The 20,705-nt window shown below is 33.5% G+C and overlaps 1 protein-coding gene across 2 annotated transcripts; it reads left to right on the top strand.

Annotated features, from left to right (window-relative positions):
- The first annotated feature begins 1,556 nt into the window (after positions 1-1,556).
- On the top strand, positions 1,557-20,674 carry LOC142357269 (uncharacterized). 2 transcript variants are annotated; one of them, XM_075408923.1, is made up of 6 exons: positions 1,557-1,700; positions 6,286-6,393; positions 7,035-7,177; positions 13,959-14,093; positions 19,088-19,222; positions 20,542-20,674. In XM_075408923.1, exons 3-6 carry the CDS (start codon positions 7,093-7,095, stop codon positions 20,586-20,588), a joined length of 402 nt encoding a protein of 133 aa, XP_075265038.1. In that variant the 5' UTR covers positions 1,557-1,700; positions 6,286-6,393; positions 7,035-7,092; the 3' UTR covers positions 20,589-20,674. The 2 variants fall into 2 exon arrangements, with proteins under 2 accessions (XP_075265038.1, XP_075265037.1); XM_075408922.1 differs by lacking the exon at positions 20,542-20,674 and having other exon boundaries at positions 19,088-19,365.
- Positions 20,675-20,705: the final 31 nt, after the last annotated feature.

Here is a 20,705-nt window from a genome sequence, read left to right as displayed (position 1 = left end):
AGCTGCCCAACTCCACCCCGGTTGGGAGTCTCAAGAAGTATTGACGAGGAGATACAATAACCTGCGACTGCTCCGCGCAGGAGCTTCTTGTGACAATAACAGCTTTTATAGGGGATAGCTGCCCAACTCCACCCCAGTTGGGGTCTCAAGAAGTATTGACGAGGAGACACAATAACCTGCGACTGCTCCGCGCAGGAGCTTCTTGTGACAATAACAGCTTTTATAGGGGGATAGCTGCCCAACTCCACCCCGGTTGGGAGTCTCAAGAAGTATTGACGAGGAGACACAAAAACCTGCGACTGCTCCGCGCAGGAGCTTCTTGTGACAATAACAGCTTTTATAGGGGATAGCTGCCCAATTCCACCCCGGTTGGGAGTCTCAAGAAGTATTGACGAGGAGACACAAAATCCTGCGACTGCTCCACGCAGGAGCTTCTTGTGACAACAACAGCTTTTATAGGGGATAGCTGCCCAACTCCACCCCAGTTGGGGTCTCAAGAAGTATTGACGAGGAGACACAAAAACCTGCGAATGCTCCGCGCAGGAGCTTCTTGTGACAATAACAGCTTTTATAGGGGGTTACAAGCTTTTCCACATGTCCATACAACACAAATAGATGTTGAAGAAGATGCTGACGGAGAAGCAGTTTTAAATGGGTACAATTATAAAACTTAAAACAATGACTTAAAACTGAGAATTGTGTCTTAATTTTTTTTAGATGCTTGTTATAAGTAGTTTATTGTTTGTTCTTAACATTGCTTTATTAATTTAATTTCTTAGTTTGTTTCATTTTTACAACTAAAGCAAAATAATAGTTCCAAGCTATCTGTTAACAGCATAGTTTTTTGTTTCCTCGGACTCAATAAATAACCATCAAGAGACAAGATAATGTTTGAGTAAATAACCCATAAAAAAGGTACCTCTCTATTTCAAAATGAAGTTGAGGTACGTGTTTTACATATTCAGGCAACAATCCTAAACTAAAAGGGAATAATTGCCAAGAACTTTCCATCCGCGCGCATGATCGAACATGTTTGGGGAAAATCAGCCAAAAAGTGATCCAGGGTGTATAGGTTTGTTACTACTTATATATATATATATATATATATATATATATATATATATATTTATATATATATATATATATATATATATATATATATACATATATATATATATATATATATATATATATATATATATATATATACGTACCACGCATTTGTCTAAATTTGCCTTATACATATAAATATATATATATATATATATATATATATATACATTTATATATATTTATATATATATATATATATATATATATATATACATATATATATATATATATATATATATATATATATATATATATATATATATAGAGCCAAATATAGGCAAAAATATTTCTAATTTGCTTTTAAATAAAAGCTAAAGTAAATCGCTAAAAGTTATATGCAATTCTAGGTTTCAATGCTTGAAATTTTTTTATCCTTGATTCCTTAACTACAGAAGCCATAATTTAGAACTATATAAGACCGCATTTTCCAGCTTCACGTGCTAATTTTGCGCGCAAGTTTGAGAGGTATAACAAGTAAATAAAACCCGCACTAAGTTCACAGAAAAGGATTCTGATTCGTCTTAAAATTAAATATTATTGACAGCAACCTAATATGACGGGAATAGAAGCGACTTTTCCGAAGAAAGGTTTGTCTTTTTGGATCTATTCTGTTTTGCCCCCCCCCCCCCCCACCTCAGCTTAGTGATCATAAAACTTTTATGACCCCCAGGTGCACGTGCTAATTTCTTACATAGTAACGTGCTATATAACAACATATAATGTGTTACTGGGGGTCATAAAAAACACTGGGGAGGCGAAACAGAACAGATCCGTCTTTTTCACAACCAACGGCCCAATGGGGTCTTTCCAATTATAGGCAGCCCAATTTAGAGGTAATGTAAAATACTCCTGTACAATTATTGTAAATAAACCATAATGGTGACTGTAGTGGGAAAAACCCAATTCATCGTCCTCAAAAACACAGTTTTTGTGCAGTTTTTGGCAGCAGAAATTGTTGCAACTGTATTCGCAGTGAAAATTTAAAATTAACAATAGGGCTCGACACCTTGTATTATCCGTTGCACAGAAAGTTGCACCATTATCTTTGGATGACGCCGTAGCACAAGCAGCTCAGAAGCTCATTTAAATTGGGATCTTTTTCAGATTGTCCCCCCCCCCCCCGGTACGTTATGCAACCCCCAGTTACAGAGCACGTGTCATTAAACAGTCAAGCATTATGTAAAAATATGGCACATGCGTCTGGGGGTGCAAATAATATGCGCCCACTAAGCGGGGGGGGGGGGCATATTACTTATAGGCACAAACGGCAAAATCCTTAAATTGTAAAAAATTATCAGGATGCACAAATAACGTTTCAAATTCCTAGTGTAATCAAATTTAAAACATAGCAAAGCAGAAACCTCAAATGGATTTTGGATCTTTTCCGTTTGTGCCCCCCAGAACGTTATGCACCCCCGAGTTACAGAGCACGTGTTACATAGTAAAGCCGGAATTACATAGTAAAGCATTTTGTAAGAAAAATGGCACGTGCGTCTGGGGGTGCAAATGATATGCACCCACTAAGCTGGGGGTTACAAACAGAAAAGATCTGGATTTTTTCAATTCGCTTGTTTTTGTTTCGTTTTCATGTAAGAAATCATTGACTACTGGATGCAATTGAAAACCAGGGTTTTTAGTGTTAAAGTTTTAGGATGATTTCCATTGGTGCTCCTCCTCAGTACGTTATTCTCCCCCACCTAAATAGCACGTGTCGTAAGATGGTAAATCATTATGTCACAAACTGGCACGCGCGTCCGGGGGTGCAAATAGTGTGCGCCCACTAAGCTGGATGGAAGCGAGTCAAAAATAGAAAAGATCCGACTTTTAAATGATTTTTTTTCAGGAAACTGGATTGAATGATTAATTGTTCTCAAGCAAAACTTGTAGCAATTGTATTAGTCTTGCACTCTTTTTATTGCAAATTCTGGTTTTTGCCAATTTTTCGTCTAAAGATTTTAACTGTTCGTCTTCAATAACGTGATAAATAGTTAAAAGCCGTTGAGTGCATTAAGTGGCTGATTGGCTCTCTTTGAGCCCTAGATATTAATGATCCCTCTGTATGTGATTTATCAAAACTGTTTTTCAAAAGACATAAATTTATGATGTGAAGGTTGGTTTTTAACCTTAAAAATTTGACCGCACTTTGACACCCCGTCACTCTTATTTCACCAGTCACCATTAGTCCCCCAACCATCCATTATTGACCCCACCCCCTTTGCTTTGTTTTTAGATTCAAAGTATGTTCAGTTTGATTGATTTGCTAAGCAACTGTTCCAACAAATATTTTGAACAGGAAGATTAAAAAACGAAGCCTACCTAGAAAAACCCAAAACTATTTAACGCAAAATTTCAAAAAAAATGGCAGAACCGAATAATGCAAAACTTTATTATGACTAACGAAGAAAGGAAAAATTGTAGGGCGAGGTACTGGCGGACAAATTAGTTGAAGACTATCAGGCTCGATAGAGAAGCAGTTTTTGATAATGAACTAATCATACACCAAGACATGCAAGAAAATGAATTTTAAAAAAAGTAATCTAAAATGCTTAAAATGAAAAGACAAGAAAAACTTTTATTGTTTTTTTTTAAAAAGTTTGTCAAAATAATAAGATCCAAAACGATTATCCTAAAGTCTACATTTCACTTTCGATAGCACAGCCAACAATGACATTGAATGAAATCAATCAGACAACCCAAGCTATAGTAGATATTTTTAAAGAAAGTATTTTTACTTGGTTTTGAAAAGAATAACTGGATGTATCTAAAGTTTTTAGTGCATTGTTTGTTGTTTCAACGGCTTCGACGCCAAATTTTTGCAAAAACTTTAATCAGTATCCGTTGTTTATCTAACAAAAAACCGCTTAGACCTGCAATTAATTGGAATGTTTCATGCGGCTAAAAATAAGACAAATGAGGACCAAAATATTAAATTTCGCTACAAGCCAATGTACAATTTGTTAAAAACCGTAATCTTTTTACTGAAAAAACTCATATGTTCAGTTGTTCTTTCCTTTTAAACGGCAATCATAATATCTGACCTGTCGATGATGGACAACCAAAAAAATGAATCTCGAAGCTCGGAAAAAATTAAATTTTTAACCTTATAAAAAAAAACGTCAAAAAACATTGAAAATGGCAAACATCAAAACTCCATTATTTAATTCAAAAAAACTTAAAAAAAAGAGCATAAGCTTTCTTTGAAGAAAGTAAACATTTTCACTTTGAACTTCCTAGAAAAGCAATTGGACCTCTCGTCAGTAGGCCATGCTTCGAAATGCTCTGTTCTGCAGCTAACATCTTAAAACCAAAAAAGTGTGGTTTTTTTAAAAGGACAAGAACTAATTACAATCAAATTATTCTTTGACAGTAAAAATCAACGAGTAGACCAAAAGCTGCGTAACAACTTCTCTCCTATCAAAGGCAAAGAAAACTTCACACCGCCCAGTTCGTTTCAGCGGTTTCAAATCTGTCCGGATATTTTGTTTTTGCAGTTAACTTTGTGAACTGTATTATCCGCGATACTGTAGAATGCCGTTGCATTACTTGTTACTCTATAACTCCTGATAATTAATTGCTCAGCTTTGCTGAATAATAAACTTATTTCTCTCAGAATAACAGAATAATTCAAGTTGAAACAATAAATTTTCTGATGAGTTTTCGTTAAAAATTCAATTTATAATTAGAAAATGGAAATTTTAATGCCGATAAATTCTAGCCCTGTAATGTGGCTATACTTTTGCACTTTTGCGAATTTCCAGTATTCAATTCTCAATGATTGCAAAAACAGTCAGAGAAACTGTAATTGTAACTGAACAACAATAACAATTTTCTAACTTCAAAGCTAGCAAGTCTCTCTATTGGTTTCAATAACACCAATGTTGAACTAGAGTAGGCTTTGTTAAAGCCAATAAAGAAACTGATTTTATGCTTTGCACAAAGTTTCTATTACTTAGGAACTTCGGTCCTCAGAAAGAAAGTTTTGAGAATATCAAAGTTAATTCTCTTTTCACAAATCAAAATAAAGTTAAAACTTTTAAATCAAAAATATGATCTACAAAACAAGACACGATAACAAGTAATTTACCGCTCATATTGGTTGTAGATCTCTGATTGGTTGTAGATCACTATGTTGTCAGATTCTCTGAATACCTTGAGTTTGGGGTTCGGGATACCTTATACGGTGTCCCGCACTATCTGGAATTGGTAGGAGAATTGCAAAATTCATCGAATCTGGCTTACCAAGTTGGGTATCTCTTGCTGCGTTTGAGCTAAATTTGTGTGATTGTGAACACTTGAAAACGTGGCAATTATAGCGTAGTTTGAGTTTGAGTTTCAGTTTAACTTCATGTATGCCGATTGCGTAATAGTTGCTAAATATAAATGTTGAACAAAATGAATAAAATTTGTATGGCTTCAGTAGAATGTAGCATTAAATTTCGCTCTTCATGCTATTCTATTTCATGCTTTCTTTAATGCTTGAAATGGCCTTGAAGCGTTATTCAATTTTGTTATTGAGTTAGTAAGCTGAGCCGCCACAAGCTGGCCTTACTTTTGCTGTTCGTCCAAGACGGACACGTAATTGTTCCAAAGATCATGGATCTGGATATTTTGAAACAGAAATCAGAATGTCAAAAATAAATGATTCATTTTGGATCATTATCAAGTTAAATGGGCACAAAACAATCAGAGATCTAAGTGGAGATTAAATCTCAAAGGAAGCGCAAATAAAATAAGCCCTCTTTGGAGTTAACAAAGGTTGTGCAGTTTTTAGTTGTCTTCATCTGGCAAGTTTAAACGAAGTAGACTAATGAAGCTTCATTCGTGCCTTTTTATGAAAAAACGGCTGGATTTTGAAAAATTTTGCAATATTTACATTAAAAATTGTTTCAAACATTTCAGCATCACTCTTCTATATATATATATATATATATATATATATATATATATATATATATATATATATATATATTTATATATATATATATATATATATATATATATTGTACGGCTGCTTTCGAGTATTCCTGTTTTTTCATTACTAAAACCGACGACAAGAAACCGTTTATGAAGACATTAGTCTTTTGTGGCATGGTGGAAGGATAAGAAAAACTCTGAGTACACCAAGCAGACGACCTCTTTGTATGGGATGAAGTAGGAATAAAATTTTTTCAGGCTTCTGGCGTGAAATTCTGGCAAAAGTCAACCGCCTGAAGGACAACTGGCCCCCGACGCCAAACCCGGACATTTTCAAGACGGCAATGTCATTGTTTTTGAGAACAGGTAACTGCCCAATGAACTGAAACTTGATACAACTTGATAAGACAAGCTTCATTTTGACCTCTTTCAAAACTCGAAACATCAACATTTCGTAGTAAATCTTGACAAGATAAGATCTAATCGAGAAATCTTGACAAGATAAGATCTTGATAAGATCTAATTGAGGAAAATTTTAAAGTTCTGGATCTTTTCCGTTTGCGCCCCCCATTATGGTATAATTACCGTGGTTATCTGACCACTAAGATTGGTGGAGGGGGGGGGGGGTATAATGGGCTATAATTGTTACAATCATGGTTGTTCTCATTATACTCTCATGAATTGAACACCCTACCTTGTGGTATAAATAATTGCGGGGTTCACCGAATGGCTTGGACGAACCAGTAATATTTAACGAATCAGATTTGTCCAGCAGTCAGAATTAAGCTGTCGGCTTTTATTCTCATTTTCCTTTTCTAAATCCTTTGTCGGCAAATATCCCTACCCAGGTTTTGGTTTCGACTTTTGAAAGGACTCAGAAATTACCAAATTATTGACTTCATTGATTTACCAAGTACGTTAACACCGATCAAAAACAGCTGTTAACAAAAATGTCTTAACAATTTGAACATGAGCAAATGGTTGCTGTCAGCAATTTGCCCGTTTAGGTTGACGGGTAAATTGTTGCGGGTGACTGAGCTGGGCCATATTGATTGTCGTGGAGAGATGAACCCAGCTCTATTTGCTGACCAGATGCAGTTTGTTGTCACTACACATGGGGGAAATATCATCACACTCAGAACATTATCAGGTTGTGATTGGATGACATTATGCATTAAGCTAATAACGTAGCCAATTTTTGTTTGAAACAAGGTAAATTAATTTATTGCCCAATGGTTACATATAATTGAAAAAAATATATAACAAAAAATCAAGAAAGCATTGGAAGGAAGAAACTGAAAAAGATGGAGAAAAAAGCAGATTGAATAGATTTAATAAATGGTCATTTAATTTTGGGCTAGATATCTTTGGTTTGGCAATATTTAGTGACCGTGATTCGTTGTCTTGAAAACCAAGATCTAATTCAATTTTTTTTCTTATCTCTAATATTAACATTTCAACCGTAAACTCAAACTACTGTATAAATCATTTTAACTCAAAACTTATTCATTTTTGAAGTAAAGTTTTGTAGCTACAAAGCTTCAAGCTGAGCGTAGCTATATTGCGGTGCTCTTCGTTTTATACAATTCAAAGAATTCTTTTGTGCGCTGTCTTTTTTATGACTCGAAAAAGAGTATTGATGGAGCGTCTTTTTTGATAGATATTTTTTGGAGTGCTTTTAAAATAGGATGTAAAAGTCAATGCGCATGGGGAATACTTATTGCTTACGTTCAGCGGCTGAAAGATTTTGGTTGAAATACTTTTTGGTTGAAAATATTTCTTTTTTCTGCAGTGTGAATTCTTTTTCAGTAGAATAAGTTTGTTTTAGTTGAAAAAAAAACCGTCTAAACTTCAACCTTTTTGCTTAAACATTCAATTTTCGATTTTTTCGCCATTGTTCTGTTTTTTTTTCTGCTTCTCAATTGCTCAGTTGGGGTTCCTTCTAGAGTTTCCGTAAAATGTGAAAACATTTAAAGGGTTATAGAACTCACTTAAAAATCAATTAATCAATTTTGCTAGTTTTGGTAGTTTTTATATATTATAGTTTTAAATAATGCTCAAATTATAGGTTCTTCCATTGCGTTTTGGTTTCGTGCTGGTGCTCACTGAATTAGCAAGAATGGATTATCAAACTTTGTTGGGAACATTTGCGGACTGTTTGCAACCTTCTTAAACCTTCTTGAAATATTTAACGGATTTTTTAGATGTTGTCCTTTAAGTTTTTTTTCTTTTGCTCGGTTTTTTGCCTTTTTTGATGTGTTGTTTGTTACTTTTTGATATTCTTTTGATAAACACAATTTAATCTCATTAGACAGTCTATTATAAACAATTCTATTGGGGTCGCAATTTTTAGCAGCTTAGCAGTTTTTGAAAAGTTTTCCATAAATTTTTATTTCAATTCACTATTTGGCATTTTCCCTCATAATTTGTACTCAGAGTTTGTTCTTTCTAATTGAATGACATAATGAAGTTAATAGTATTATGAGTGAGTGGCTGGATAGAATGTAATTGAATTTTTACTTCAATTTGATTGTGGAGTCTTGCAGCTACGTTTTTTAGGATCTGTTCAAATATTTTTATGATCTTTGAAATCATATTGAAGTGCTAATTCTCATTACGCCCAAAAAATCTTTTTCCACTTCACGTTTCGTGGGTTTTTCACGCTTGATTTTAGCTTTCGAAATAAATTGTTTGCATTCAGAAATTATGTCCACTGCTAAAACGAATTGGAATGTAAGAGAAAAGTCACCAGCAACCGATAACCAAGAGTTGAGTACTTCCGATTTTTACCAGAGGGAGTGAAGTTCGAACATCTACCTTGCAAACAAAAAAAGTTCGCAATGATACATTCCTTATAACTTAAATTTTTCCAGGTGGCTACGGTAACTTCTTTATATTCATTTTTGTATCAGATGTTGAAATGAAAACGCAAAAAAGGATTGAGAAAAAAGTCAGATTGAAAACAGATTTAGTAGATGTTTATTTAATTTTGAGGCTAGATACCTTCATTTCGGTGATTTCGATGTTTTGGTCATATTTTATTATCATGTTTCATATTATATTATCATTCCAACCGTAAAATAAAATTACTTCATACATCATTTTAACTCAAAGCGTATTTAATTTTTAAGTAAACTTTTGTAGCTGCGAAGCTGCAGGCTGAACATAGCTATACTGCGGTGCTCTTCGTTATATACAATTCAAAGAATCTTTACTCTATAGGCGCGCTGTCTTTTTTAGACTCGAAAATGCATATCCGTGGAGCGTCTTTTTTGATAGATATTTTTGGAGTGCTTTTAAAATAGGATGTAAAAGTCAATGCTGGTCGGGAAAATTTATTGCTTAGGTTCAGCGGCTGAACGATTTGAAGAGAGGAGACATTTTTTTGATCATTTTTCATCATTATGCGTTTTTGAGAGAGAGAGAGAGAGAGAGAGAGAGAGAGAGAGAGCGAGAAAAGTAAGTGGTCGAAGGTTTTCGCTACAGTGAGTGCAATTTTTTTTTATCACTTTTTTTTTCGAAGCAGTTTTTTTTAGTTTTTATACCTTACCTTTTCGGATAAAATTTTTTTTTCCAAACCGTACTAACAATTAAATTTTCGTTTGGGAGAAGTATTGACCAACCACCTCAATCATATATTATAGTCTCATGAAATATTGAGCTATTTATTTGTTCCTGCCGCTTTATACATCCACCTTTTTAGCTGTTTTTGTACTCTTTTTCAAGTCTTTAATGACTGGGTACTTTTCGGTTGAAATTATTATTTTCTTTTTGCTGGATTGTGAATTCTTTTTCAGTATATGAAGTTTATTTTAAATGAAGAAAACAGACTAAATTCAATTCTTTTGGTTAAACGTTCGAGTAATGATTTTTTCGCCTGCTTGTTTCGTTTTTTTCTGCTTTTCAATTGCTCAAATAAAATTTTGTTAGCTCTTCCGCATTATCTGAAAACTATTAGAGTGTGAATAGAACAAACTTTCATAAAAAAGTGATCAATTTTGCGGTTTTTGTTAGTTTTTAAATATTGTTCATGTTTTTTTAAGTACTTCCATTTTGTGCAGATCCTCAATGAGTTAGCAAGAAGTGTTGAGAGTTTGCAATCTTCACAGACTATTTTAAAAAATGAAAAGGTTTCTTAGATGTTGCTCTTTAAGTTTTTCTATTTTGCTCAGTTTTTTGCTTTTTTGATGTGTCGTTTGTGACGTTTTGATATTCGTTTGCTGAACACAATTAAATTTCATTAGACAATCTTTTATAAATGATATTGGAGTCGAAACTTACCAACTTTTGAAAAATTTCCCATACATTTCAGTTAGTGGCTGGAGAGGGTGTAAAGTAAGGTTTACTTCGAGTTGATTGCGGAGTCGTCTCGCAACATTTTTTTAAAATCTGTTCAAATATTTTCATGATTTCTGAAGTCAAATCGAAGTGATAATTTTCGTTTCGCCGAAGGATTTGTTTGTTTTTTCACTTCACTTTTCGTGGATTTTTCACGTTTGATTTTAGTCGCTGACCTAAATTGTTTGAATTCTTAAATTTTGACCGCTCCTAAAACGAAACCGACTGTAAGAGAAAAGTTGTAAGCGACGGATAGTCAAAGGGTGAGTACTTCCAATTTATACAACGGTGGTTTAGTTTTCAACCTCTACGTAGCAAACAAAATTGTTCTCAATGATACACACCTCATAAATAATTCTTTTTCAGGTGGTCACAAAAACTTTTTTCCTACTCATTTCCATTTATATTTTTATCTGTATTTTACGGCACGCAAGTCTGATTGAGAAGTTTTTCGTCAGTATACCGGCTATGTTTTCGGTTTATGCTGTAATTCGCTGCATTTTTGCTTGCATTGACGAATAACAGAGATCAAGCCAAATCTTGAGTTGACGTTCGGAAAAAATTAAAGTGTTTCATTTAGGACTTGGTGACATGTATTGTAATGAAATTTTAACAGAGAAAGCTTAGGTGGCTATTAGACCGCTTGTGCATCCTTTGAAGAGACTAAAAATTTGTTTTCAGGCTTGTATTTTGAGTGAAATTGTTCAAAATTTTCTAAAATTCCGTTTTGAAGAAAACTAAAGTAAGAGACGAGTGTAATAGATAATAACGATTTGAACAGCATAAGCCTTAGTTTCAAAAGAGTTTGCTATTTTATAAACAAAAATGAAGAAATAACAGTAGCCATATTTTTTAAATGATTTATTCAGCTGAACATCAAAAAGAAGCCTAATGATAAGAAAAGTTATGAAATGTTATGTACTCAACCTATATGAAAATAAATACGTATGTATGTATGTGTTCAACTAAATGAAGTCAACCAAACAGATAATCACTTTACTTTAGCTCATAGGGAGGACAATCTTATGAATGGGAGTACAATCTTAACCCCTAAACGCATGTGCAAACATTGTAAACAAATTCTTTATGAAAAGATTGTAGACCCGGGTCGAGGTTTGGCGGTGAATTTTCGTAAGAAATGCGGTGAAATGCGGTGAAAAAAAATAATTTTCACCGCGTATTTCTTACATCTTTTTGCAGTGAATGCGGTGAAGCGCGGTGAATTATTTTTTTTCACCGCGTTCTCAGTATTCTTACAAAAAAGACTCGTCCCCACACGGGTTAGAACCTCTGACCTCCTGCAAGCCTTCCACTGCTTAGTCAACTGCGTCAACTTTCGCTTAAATCTTTGAAATTTCTTGTGAATTTAAATCAGATTGAGTAAACTTTAGATATCATATGCGGTGAATTTTTGTAAGAATTGCGGTGAATTTCGCGGTGAATTTTTGTAAGAAATGTGGTGAAATCTGGTGAATTATTTTTTCCACCGCATTCACCGCTTTCACCGCATTTCTTACGTTGTTTTGCCACAAAAGTTGAGGCGGCGAATTTTTGTAAGAAATGCGGTGAAATTTTGTAAGAAATGCGGTGAAATATTTATTTTTACCGCATTCACCGCAATAACCGCATTTCTTACAAAAATTCACCGCTTTCACTGCATTTCTTACAAAAAATTACCCTAAAACCTCGACCCGGGGATCAATCCACCAAGAAGAAATCGTTTCAATATCTTCAATGTGCACTGTCTTCAATTGTCTCAATAAAAATCAACATATATCATACATACAGCGCAGTCTTTTTGTTTGAAGTAGGCAGGCATTCTTCCTAGCAGTTCTTTTTTGATACAATATTACTGAATGGCAGTCAATTGTTGAACCGATATTGAGAACGATTGAAAATTTATTTCAGCGGTGTCATTTGAACAACTAAATAGACTCTATAGTTGCTCGAATTCTGCACCAATTGTGAATTTTAACACTTCCTCAAAAAAATCCCACATCAATTTGTTGCAAAAATTGAGTTTTTGTAATGCTCTGAGGCTGGGTTTTGAAGGAAAATCAAGGGGTATCTATATCTATGAGCTAACAATGATCAATTTAATTTTTTAAAAAACTTTGCGTACTGCAATTAACTAGAAAACAAAATTAGACTTTAAAAAACCAGCAATGAATGAAGATAAGTCTACCAGAGAAAAGACAATAAGAAAGACTAATGAGAGAAGACCACCAGTTGGCCTGTGATAAAACTTCAGCTCAAAAACCAATATGGTGCTTGATCATGTTTTTAGGTTCAAAAAGTATTGCCACCTAAATTCAACACGAATATTTGCTGTTTGAGCTATCCTATCTAATTTCTGTTTTTTTTTAAATTTTTTATGGAAAACAGACTCCAATCTTTTTGCATCACTTATTTTAATATTTGCAGTTGGTGATGGTTATAGCAAGGTGCGTTCAGTTTGCTTCTCCTGTAACTGAATACCATAATTATAGTTATAATATAATACAACTAAACTGGTAATCAGTTTTTCTAAAGAAAAGTTTAACTATACACTTTTCTGTAAAAATTGGCTATATACACAGATACATTCGATATCACTCTTAATAATTCTGGCATTTGGTTATAAAAATGAATGGAACATTGCTTTGCAATTGAATTATTTTAAAGTTGATAAAGCTAACATCTCACTTCATTAGTGAATTAACTATTCTGTAAATTGCTTTATTCAAATTCAAAAAATTAAAGTGTAATGATAATCAGTCTAGCTTTGAAGCAGAGCGAGAAAGCAGTGTTTGAGAAAAAATTGTTATCTCTATTGCAATTTTTTTTTCGCTCATGTGCAGCTATTTAATTTCCGTTTTTACTGGTTTTTTCACTCTTTTCATCGCTTTTTTTTAAAATGATTTTCCGAGTCAATTCCTGGTCAATTCTTCATCTAGTTTTTTTAGCGAAGTCAACGAAAATTTGCTGAATATTAGTCCAGGACTTGTCCAGCTTTTTTAATCTGATATGCTAACTTACAAATTTCTTTGTTATAAAACTTATGGTTATTTTTGGTAACTTAATAACTTTGTGTCACCACTCACAACAGCAGTTCAACTACATAATCGACTTAAAAAAATTACTACGTCAACATATTTGTCAATATACCCAATGCGAAATACCCGATTCCATTATATCCTATTAATTTGAGCTTTTCGTTCAGCAATCCGATTACAAATTAGCAGTCAATATTGCAAGTATATTTTATCCCACTTAAGCAGACAAAAAACTGCCATTGTTGGTTGCGATAATTTCTTATCAAGTACCACGTGCCTCTGAAACACGGCCAAATGAATTACTCTTACAGTTAAAACTTGGTAGGTATACTTTATTACACTGTCAATTATTTCAATTAGATATAAGTATATTACGTATTTGTTCTGGTAAAAAATATTGTAAAAATTTGGATATATTTTGGGTATTTTGTCTTAATTGGTGTTTTGGCACTGGGCATTTTGCCCTGACACCTTGTGAACGTATTATCACATTCGGTATTTTAGCATTGTTTATTTTGCCATGTCAACATATTGTTCAATAGCTGTCAATTGTTTTAGTTAGACAGAGGTTGGTTTCATGTCCGTGGTCGGCTATTCTGGAGAAGTATCTCCGGGTCAGACCCAACAGGACTCTCTCCTCAGGGGGAGATGGCAAAACAGCCCAATGCAAATTCAGGTTGCATCAAACGAAAGGTCTGCACTTTAATTTTCATATTAATTAGTTTTAATTTTGAAAATTTTCTCAGTACGCCTCACATGGTAAATGCGTTGAATACGTTGAATTTATGTAAGATCTCGGCTAAATTCAACGCAAAACGTGTATAATCTACGCTAAATTCAACGAAATATATGCAAGTTCTACGCTAAATTCAACGCAAAATATGTAAGATCTTCGCTAAAATTCAACGCTAAATATGTAAGATCTACGCCAAAATTCAACACAAAATATGTAAGATCGGCGTTGAATGCGTTGAATTTATGTAAGATCTGAGCTAAATTCAACGCAAAATATATAAGATCTACGCTAAAATTCGAAGCTAAATATGTAAGATCTACGCCAAAATTCAACGCAAAATTATGTAAGATTGGCTTTGAATACGTTCAATCGTAGATCTTACATAAATTCAACGCATTCAACGCCAATCTTACATAATTTTGCGTTTTTTAGCGTTTACACCTCGGCCCGGGTTCTCTTGAAAGACGTTTGAGGCAATTTTTGTAAACGTGTGTTTTTTATGCAAAGTTTTATCGCCCGACTGTTTTTTATCTTTTCGATGTTTTTTGTTTTCTCTGATCTAAATTTCTCTCTCATTCACAAGGGGCATCAGCTGAACTCAAGTGGTGACAGTTCAATTCCAAAAGTCAGATGAAAAGTACGCCAAAATTGTTCTAATTTTTTCACTACCAATTTAAATAGTATAGTTATACGAGTATACAATAACCTCTAATCTTTACTTAACCCCACGAAGCCGGTTGCAGTAGATTCGAGCTCCTACTAATCGTTTGAGAGCAATTCTTCCGACGTTAGTCGGTTATGCTTAGTTTTAAATTGCTCTGGAAAGAAGTTTGAAGCAACTATTATCGTAGTCGTGATTTTTTTTCCAAAAAAAATACGGGACCGATTATGCTTTCCGCCCTTTGTATTTTGAGCTTTTGCGACCTATATTTATTTCTCATTCACAGATGTAAAAGAACTCCATTGACGGCAGTTTACCACTAAAAGTCAACACACTGCCGCATAACAATCAATCGTCCGCATTTTTTTGAACTTCTCAATTTATGCAATGTAGTTAAAAATAGCTAAATCGTTTTCTATTTTGTCTTAAACGTCATCTACTCATACAGGTCTTATTTAGGCGCTACTTTTAACGATTAAATGAAAATCGGCAAATTTTTACAGCCAGTTTTTTCTCTGGATTTTCTGTGGTTTATTGGCGACGTTTTTTTTTTGGCTTGATATGATTAATAAACAAATTAGAGTAGCAAGTTCACAATTGAACCAGACAGTCTAGAATTGAACCAGAAGTCACAAACAGTCACAATTGAACCAGAAGTATAGAAAAAAATCGAGCGGTTTTTTGGAGTCAGTTCACTCAATTTTCGGCAATAAGAATCAATTCGTTTCTTTCTTTCTTGATTTTTTTTTCGTGTAGCTTGATGATATTTGATTTCTAAACATTACGATTGATATCTAGCGGGAGTTTGAATTTTGTAGTTGATGCTTATTTATAGCGAGTTCTTCGTAGCCCAATTAGATCTTTCCTTATATCTAATTTGAGGTCTTTATTTTTGATATTTGTTCTTCTGATCATCAGCTTTATTTTCCCAAATAAATGGCTTCCTCTCCAAGCATGACAATTAAGAATGAAAGATATTGGTTGATGTAGGGTAAGCAAAGTGAAATTGCTACAATGGTACTTGGAATCGTTTTTACTCTCCGCCAATTAGTGTTTCTGCAGTCCTCTTCATAACGCATTAGTACTCGTACTCTTTTTTCTTCATTCAAATGTTTTGACTAACGGCATAAACGGTCACAATCGTCTTCAATCTTATATGCTCACATGATTATATAGTATAAGTTTAGGCAGTACTAATTGTTTCCGAATTTTTGGTTTCAGTTTTTTGGATAAGTTCCATGTTTTGAAGCGCGAAAGAAGTTAACAAGCATCTAAAAGGCGTGATAGTTTCTTATATCAATAATAATATATTGTGAGAAAAAAGATTTGAACTTATTTTTGTTGGCGTGCTGCAGCTTGACATTTTTTATTTTTACTGTTTTCTTTTTAATAGCCGCGTCCTCAATTCCAGGCGGCTAATATATCGCTCCTAATTTTTTTTTACAATTCAAAGAATTTGAATTGTATTGGGGCTCTGTCTTTTTTTAAGATCTGTTCACACATTTTCATGAATTTTGAAGTCAAATTGGAGTAGTGATTTTGGTCACGCCGAAAAAGTAAGTGGAGCGAAAAAGCGAGTGGTTTTGCGGCGTGAAATGTTTTTGCTCTAAATTTAAAGTAGAGTGAGAAAACGATGTTTGAACAAAAATTCGCTTTCTCGCTAGTGGTTTTTTGTTCACATGCCGCGATTTCAATTTGATTTTTATGTTTTTTTTTAAATTTTTTGGATCGGATCTTTTTCTAAATGGTTTTCCCAATCCATTCATAGTCAGTTCTAGGTCTAGTTTTCAGTTTGGTCTATGAAAATCTTTTGAATTGTACGCCAGGACTTGTCCTGCTATGTTTTTTTAAGATGTGTTCACACATTTTTCAATAACTTTGATCTTTCAAAACGGGATAAACAGGTAAAGCCCAGGGGGTATTAAATTTCATTAGAGGCCCAAAGCGGGCTCCATTAGTACCTCAAGAGCTTAGAGTGGTGCAGCTGCAAGTATGGCCTATTTTAACGTAAAGGTCTTTTTAGGTGTTTTTTGGCTCAAAAGGATGCAATTTTTCATGTTTTTTGTGATTTTTTTTAGTTTTTTGTTTGTTTAGTCTTAGGTTGAAGTTTTTGGAAAAAGATGAAGGCTTTTGCGAGACATTATTACTTGTTATCACCATTCTATGAGCTATATGTTTTGATACTACAAATACAAACACGCAAAAAGATACTAACTTTAGCATAGTTTATAGTAATAATGGATTTCAACAATTTCAACATTTTAATGTTTTCAACACTTTAATGTCTAGAAATTTGGCATTTTTTGATAAAACCTGTTGCCAAAGTTTTTGTCAGTTTTTGATATTTTTCCGTTCTTAAGTGCCAGGAAGCCTATTCCGCGGTCTGATAAAAAAGTTACTGCATGGCTGTTAGCTTCAATGAATTTGTTTTGAACAAGTTTATTGTCATGGAATAGGTTTCAACTTTTGAATATCACAAATTTTAGCAATTATTTTCGCAATTTATCAGGTTTTTTTTTAAATTTTCGTCAGTTTTTCTAGCTTCAGGGATTAAACAATCTCCTTTGAGGTCTGTTAATAGGGCGCTGCACATTTTCCAGTAACAATGGAATGGTTTTTAACGTCTTTAATGTCGTTTAACGAATTTTAATATCTGGAATTTTTGGCATTTTTTTGATAAAATCTGCAATTTTTGTAAGGCTTCCTAAATTTAGTCAGTTTTTGATATTCGTCCATTCTCAAGTGCAAGAAAATATATTACACATTCTGATAGAAATTTAGTGCTGGGTTTTTAGTTTTAATGGATTGTTTTCAACAATTTAACCTTTTGATTTTTAGAAGTTTTTTGATAAAATTTGCAATTTTTTTCAAGTTTTTTCAAAACTTTTGTCTTTTAATCAGTTTTTCTTGCCTCAGTGTCCAACTAACCTTATCCAGGATTTGATAGTATGTTACTAGATAGTTGCTAGGGAGCAATTGAAAGCTGAACGGTTTTCAACTATTTAATAGGCCGAATTTCTATTTTTTTTGGAATTTGAGATTTGTTCTAAAAATTATTGCCTATCGATCTCTGAGCCAATGAGTTTTTTAATGCTTGGCATTTGGTTAATGGATAGCCTCTAGAGGCACAAAAATGATTATGAAGTTATTAATATCACGTGTATTAAATTTTGCAATTTATTTCACTTTTTAAATTTTTTGGTCATTTTTGAGTTAATCGATCTTCAAGGGCCAATGAATTTTTTCAGGTCATGCAGATATAATACTAGACCGATTTCAAAAACAAAAACTGGCCTTGAAAATATTTTTGAAATGAGTACATTTAAAGGGATGAAATTTTACTTAAGTGGTAAAAGCATTAAGAGTTTTAGTAATGGGTACATTTTGGTTTAGTTTGTTTGATTGTTTCAGTTTCTCAATATTTTGAGCTGATTTTGTTTTTGTATTGGCTGATATAGTTCAATTGATCTGCTGGTCGGGTAGAGTTCTTCTAAGTTTAATCTATCTTCATTCAATTCTTTGAATTGTATTTCAGGACTTGTATTTCAAAAATTAATAAAAAATTATATTTTATTTGGGCGCTGTTTTTTCCTATAAGTACTTTTCATGCATTTCAATGACTTTTGAAGTCATTTGAATAGTAGTGATTTTGATCAAACCGAAAATGGACAAAATATGGGGGTTTTGTAAGGTTAAATTTTTCACTCGGATGAAAATTCTTTTTCTCGATAGTGGTTTTTGTTCACTATCAAAAAACCTGCTCTTAAAAATTTTTTTAAAAATTAAGGCAAATGTGAAACTTTTTAAAAAAATCAATATGAAAACGAAAATGAAAAAACAGGTAGCAGTTATTACAGCTAAAATTGAATCGAGCTCAAACCTGTCGTTTGAGAGCAATACGTCTGAATTTTGATATTTATTTTAATATTGTGGTTGTTCGATTTTCAGTTTTAAAAAAATTACGATAATTACTAAAAAACGTTTGAATTTCTTAAAATTGTTTGTTCATTTTTAATTTTTCTGCCCAATGACTAAGTAAATGAATAAGATGCCAAATTAGCCAGCTTCCTTTTAAATAAGATCTAGCTTATTGTATTTGATAAATTAGATTCAAGTAAATAAATTAGATCAATGTAACTAGATCAAATAAGGTGAGCTGGTAGTATTTTGATTTTGGTTTGAATAAAATATTTGCGCTTCTATCAATGAAATCAATCATAAAAAAACAAACAAAAAAATGGTTGACTGCAACCAGCTCACCTGAGAAAAAAATTTTTCTTCGTTGTTTAGATGGTTACATACAACTGAAGAGCTACGAACATTCACATTGCAAAATCACCTGCACGCCAGATGGATCAGTTTTTACAACTGATGGCCGTAGAGATTCATTTTCGGCCAATGAAAAGAAGCGATCCTGTTCTTCGAGTGAGTTTACAGCCATCTTGATCGGAATTTACAAAAACACAGTGTCAGAAAAACGAGTCATTACTATTGAGGAGATGAACTGGGAAAACCAATCTGAATATTGTTGTTGATTTTTCTGCATTTTGAACTTGAATTCGCATTGAGGCGTATCTTTCGTTGAAAAAATCAATGTCGGGTCAAAAGTTTTTTCTATAAAGTTTGGAACAAATACCCTAATGACACTCAAACTTTATATTGAGGTTTATCACACGCACACGCACGTAAACACACACACACACACACACACACACACACACACACACACACTCACACACACACACACTCACACACACACACATACATACAAAAGTACGTCAATTAATTAAAACTGTTTTAGAAAAACTAAACACATCAATGGAAAAACAATGCATCCACAAGCTTAACTCATAGAACTCGAAGCTAATTGGTTGCATTTTTCACGATTTTTCGGACATTAAATTGGGATATTTTGTGTGGGAATGTTTTTTCTGCTTTTACTGGACCATTTTGTCTGGGACTCTTTCCCAAGAGAATTTTTTGCAATTTGGTATTTGTTTTTTACGGACACGCAGAACAGTGTAAGACTCTGGTAGGACTGTGAATTAGCTTTTCAAGGTCTTGCAAGGATCTTGCAAAACCATGAAAGGCTAAAATCGATTTCAAACTTGGGTAAAAGCTAGTGATCGCTAACTTTCAGAAGCAACAAATCTTTTGACGACTTGATTTATCTTCCAAAATGTTTTGAAATCTGTAAGGAAACTGCTCAACGCTACATTTTGTCCGATTCAGATATATTTGAATTTGACAAGCATGTGGAATAAAGCGCATTTTATCTCAAAAAAAAAGAAAATTGAAAAAAGTATGAAGTCCCAAACAACTGTTAAGTTTATTGGTTGCTCGTAAGCAAAAATTGTTGCAGCTATTTAAGTCCTGTTTCCCTCTTCGAATAAATACTTTGGCTTTTAGGGGGATAATTTATACAGGGGAGTCCTTTTAGGGGGATAATTCTATACAGCACAACACTGATAATTCGTTATGCAGCTGCATAAAACTGTTAATCGTTTTTGAGTGTCCGCTTCATCAAAACTATTAAGCGGGTTTGAATTCATTACATGAAGAGAAATCTTTGATCATCACAATTTGGACCTCAATCACAAAAAAAACGTTTCACGTAACCAACCTAAATTACCTGCATTGCCAAAATTCGGTCCTATTACATTGCATATCAAAGGTATAGTAAATTTCTTTATTCGCAGTTTATCTCCATTAAGAGTAATTTGATGTCATTGAGCTTGTTCTAGATAAATTTATCCTGCAAAGTCTGAAAACTACTCATGCACCAAAATGAAATCATCCTAGCACAATGTCAGATGTTTGAGAGTGTACAGGCCATCAGCGGATATCTTTCAACCAATCCAATCTGTCTGACTCCAGTCCATTAGTTCAGTTCATGTTGGAAGCATCA

Source organism: Convolutriloba macropyga, unplaced genomic scaffold, assembly GCF_964194025.1.
Source record: "Convolutriloba macropyga unplaced genomic scaffold, txConMacr16.3 SCAFFOLD_2496, whole genome shotgun sequence".
In the NCBI taxonomy this organism is placed as follows: Eukaryota; Metazoa; Xenacoelomorpha; order Acoela; family Convolutidae; genus Convolutriloba; species Convolutriloba macropyga.
The sequence above is the reverse complement of the archived record's forward strand: the minus strand, read 5'-3'. Positions and strand labels throughout refer to the sequence as shown.

Excerpts from the sequence above, each read along its gene's own strand:
- LOC142357269 (XM_075408922.1), top strand. The coding sequence starts at position 7,093 with ATGAACCCAGCTCTATTTGCTGACCAGATGCAGTTTGTTGTCACTACA. Across the intron at positions 7,178-13,958 it reads CACACTCAGAACATTATCAG|TTAGACAGAGGTTGGTTTCA; the intron begins GTTGTGATTGGA and ends CAATTGTTTTAG. Across the intron at positions 14,094-19,087 it reads CAGGTTGCATCAAACGAAAG|ATGGTTACATACAACTGAAG; the intron begins GTCTGCACTTTA and ends TTCGTTGTTTAG.